Below are 4004 nucleotides of genomic sequence, written 5' to 3' on the forward strand. Positions count from 1 at the left end.
TCCAGCCCCCCATGACCCTAGTGAGGACTAGGCGGTGTGTAGATGATGGATGGATGTGTGCTCTCGTGCTGCAACAGGGTGAGGCTGGCTAATCGCGCTGAACTGGGATTAAGCTGGGTTCCTTTGTGACCTCCTGGATGAGTTGTCGCCTTGCTCTTGGGGTCATTCTGGTCGGCCGGCCTCCTGGGAAGGTTCACCACTGTTCCATGTTTTCTCTGGAGTCCTAAAGTTTTAGAAACAGCTTTATAACCCTTTCCAGACTAAAAGATGTCAATTACTTTATTTCTCATCTGTTCCTAAATTTCTTTGGATCGCAGCATTTTGTTGCAGCTTGCTGAGATCTTTTGGCCAACTTCATTCTGTCAGACAGGTTATAGTTGAGTGACTTCTTGATTGAACAGGTCTGGAGGTAATCAGGCTTTGGTGTGGTCAATGAAATCGAACTCAGCTTTCTAAAAAATGTGATTAGCCCCAGTTAATTCATGATTTAACAAGAAGGGAAATTACTTTTTCACATAGGGCCAGGTAGGTTTGGATAGCTTTTTCCCTTAAAACATTAAATCATAATTTAAAAACTGCATTTTGTGTTTACTTTGGTTATCTTTGTCTAATATTTAGAATTGTTTGATGATCTTAAATATTTAAGTGGGGGAAATATTTTTAAAAAATAGGAATTTGAGAAGGGGGCAAATACTTTTTCACAGCACTGTATTTGCTGTTGTTTTGTGCTCATATTTTGAACTTGGTTACTTAAGAAGGGCAATAATCAAACATCGAATGGTCCTTCAGCTTGTATCCATCTTTTAAATGTGAAGTGCATATTACACTGCACTGTTATGATAAAAAAAAGTTCTAGTTTACATTCAAAAGGGAGACTGTGAAATGGTTCACATCAGTGTATACCGTTTATTGAATTTGTGACATCAAAAACAAGACAAAAACCAAATGTCATTATATGTTCAGCTCTTGTTGTATACAGACAATGCTGATGTGTTCCTTTGTTCTTCCAGATGCTGAGCTGTCTGGAACATATGTACCATGACCTGGGATTGGTCAAAGACTTCAGTATCAATCCAATCACACTCAAGAGATGGCTGGTGAGACCTGGACCAAGGACAGTGCTCAGAATTAAAATTGAAAAAAAAAAAAAAAGTTTATTGGTTTCTATAGGGAAGTTAAACGTTACAAATGTTCAAGACATTTGGAAGAAATTAAAAATTTAAAACAATGTGAAAATAATCCATAATAATTTTAGTAATGATATTAAATAGTAAATAGAATAATGTATGTTTGCAAATTCAAACACTGATGCAACATACCAACAGCCTCTACATTAAATGAGTCTTTCCAGAACAGAATAATAAACTACTTTTATGTCCAGAAGCTGATAACACACTTTCCATCTTTTGTGTTGTTTTTTGGGGGGTGTTTCTGTGGTAAAAAAATACGTTTCTTTCTATTTCTAGCTGTGTATTCATGACAACTACAGAAATAATCCCTTCCACAACTTCCGCCACTGTTTCTGTGTCACCCAGATGATGTACAGCATGATCTGCCTCTGCAGCCTACAGGTAATCGGCCCGTTAGGGAGTTTACTGTGAGCTGAAGTCATATTTTCATGTTTTTCCGTTAGACTTTTTCCGTTAGCTGCTGTCATTTAGAGAAAAAGTTCTGTGGGCAAATGTAAAGTGTGTTAAGTAATTTACCTAATCAAAACGTACCTGTTGGGACCGGGCTGTTAGCTTGGCTTCTGATACTGCTTTTAGCTTTCTCACCATCTGTGAGACTGAGAGTGAATTAACTCCAATGCTCTTTCTGCTTGACTTTGAGTAGAGCGTAGTCTGGGGCTGCAGCTAATGGTTATTTTTTATTAATTGATGTAACTGTTGTTCTTTGATTAATGTCAGTGTTCTAAAGATTTTTTTTTAAACTCAAATATATTCATTGACATCTCATGTCCATATAACTGCTTTGTTGTGACATTTATAATAGAACCGATTTGCAAGAAGAAAAATACTGGATCTCAAATTCAAAAGAATACATAGATTAATGCGATCACGTTGTATGATAGCAGCCCTTCCCCTGACCTGGAGTATTTGTACCTAAATATGTGACTTGAAGCCCTAAATATATAAACTACAAAGAAACAACACAAGATAATACAAAATACTCTAGCGACCTCTGGAGTAGAATAAGGGGAGTAGTTTGACTACAGAGCTGATGCTAGAAGGTTGACCTGGAAATGCTAACACTACTGGAACAAACGAAGGACAAACTACTCAGGTTTGCTACAATTCTAAACATCTTACAGACTTAATTCTGAGAATACACAGACACCAGACAGAAGGGTTTACTGACCAGAACCAAGTACCACAGGGCTAGACACAGTATCAGTAGCCTAAACTACGGACAGATTTCCAAATGCAAAGAAGCAGGAACTGAATGCGCAGTACAGCACAAAACTGCTCAAGAGTAAATTACACCAAGCTCATCCAAGATACCCCAAGGAGTCAAAAGAGGCCAAGGTCTGTGGTAGCAAGTGCATCGGAGGGTAGCAGCGTGAAGATGGTGGTGCAGGCAAGGAGCAGATTGGAGAACTAGGCAGAGGGAAAAGCAGGTTGAACCAGAGCAGAGAGCAACAGAGCAGAAGTATTTGGCTTGAGCTGACTGACTGTTGTGTGATCAATAGTCTGGCTTCAAATGGTGATCTGAGCCAGTGTTTTATGGCAGGCGGTGGTGATTAGTTGCAGATAAGCTACTCCCAGGGCCAGGAGTCCTCACTCAGCTGATTACCTAATTGGAGTGATACACAAATGTCTGCACACAACTCAGTCACGCCCACATGAGGGAAAAGGGAAAGGAAGGATAGCTGGCAACTAAGAGGCAGAGGTGGAAGGCATGACCGTGTTTTGGTATCAATGTAGGGCAAAGAAAATGACTGGAAAGATTTACAAATTATCTGTAATGTTAGTATAAGCCATTTCAAACAAGGCAGTTAAAGAAAACAGAAAATATGAAACAGAACAGTTTAAGATGGTGCATGGTGCAGTGTTGTGTTACCATGACAGCAGCGATGCAGAAATGTCTTTGTTTTTGGAAGTGACTTTTTTTTTTTTTTTTTTTTAAACATGAAAATCTATTTTAAGTGATGCCCCTGACAAAACATGTTCTGTGTGTTGAAAATCTTAACAACCTACATCATGCTTTGTTTTCAACAAAAAGTCACCAGGACAGTGTGTCTGTCTCGGCAGCCGCTGCTGGACGTGTGATTAGCTATTCATACAGACCACCACATTGTTGGTCTCTGTTGGAAATATTTCTGTACTTTAGATCAAAACTGACAAGGTCTTGTAGTGTAGTGTGTTCTCCAAGGATTAGCTGGCTGCAACGCACCATTATCGTAGTTGATTATGTCGGTCCATTGCTGCATTAGTCCATGGACTGCCATTAATGTGTAACTCTTTATGTTTTTCATTAACCTATTGTCTACACAACTACATAATCCACACTGCACTCCCTCTGGTCCCAAGCAAACCCTAGCAAGTTTGATGTCAATCAGAAAGGCAAAGAACATGAACGTGCGCACGTGCACACACACACACACACTGTCTTTGATACTCAACGTTTTCACAAGGACCCTGGCCAGCAAGTAACAGTATTGGTTTGTTGTGTTGTTTGTTGTGAAAATGTCAACTACCAAACAATACCTGCTGCAACACTACACCTCCACTGTTATCAATGAAAGTGGCTTCAGCCTTCATGTGAACAGTGCATTAGTGGTACATGTGCTCCGCAGGGATCTGCACTGCTAACATAACACACAGCAGACCAATCTTGGATTTTTCAAGCTGAAACAAGTGATTCACAAAACGTTTGTTCAGTTCGGTCTGAGTCTGACTTGGAACACCTGTCACAACAAAAGTAAGAGATAGGATTCAAGATTTTTTTTTAATGTCATTTCTTGTGTATTCGCATTCGATAAACATAAAATACTGTTCTCTTAG

The 4004-nt window shown here is 39.4% G+C and overlaps 1 protein-coding gene across 1 annotated transcript in view; it reads left to right on the forward strand.

Moving 5' to 3' along the window:
• The window catches only part of pde9aa (phosphodiesterase 9aa), a 58232-nt gene that overhangs the window by 45611 nt on the left and 8617 nt on the right, over positions 1 to 4004 (forward strand). The window contains exons 10-11 of the mRNA XM_008279435.1: positions 1011 to 1097; positions 1467 to 1571. Of these exons, the coding sequence (XP_008277657.1) occupies positions 1011 to 1097; positions 1467 to 1571 (192 nt within the window). The remainder of the gene's footprint in view (positions 1 to 1010; positions 1098 to 1466; positions 1572 to 4004) is intronic.

The sequence above is a fragment of the Stegastes partitus genome, unplaced genomic scaffold (assembly GCF_000690725.1).
Source record: "Stegastes partitus isolate 25-593 unplaced genomic scaffold, Stegastes_partitus-1.0.2 Scaffold159, whole genome shotgun sequence".
NCBI classification, from domain to species: Eukaryota; Metazoa; Chordata; class Actinopteri; family Pomacentridae; genus Stegastes; species Stegastes partitus.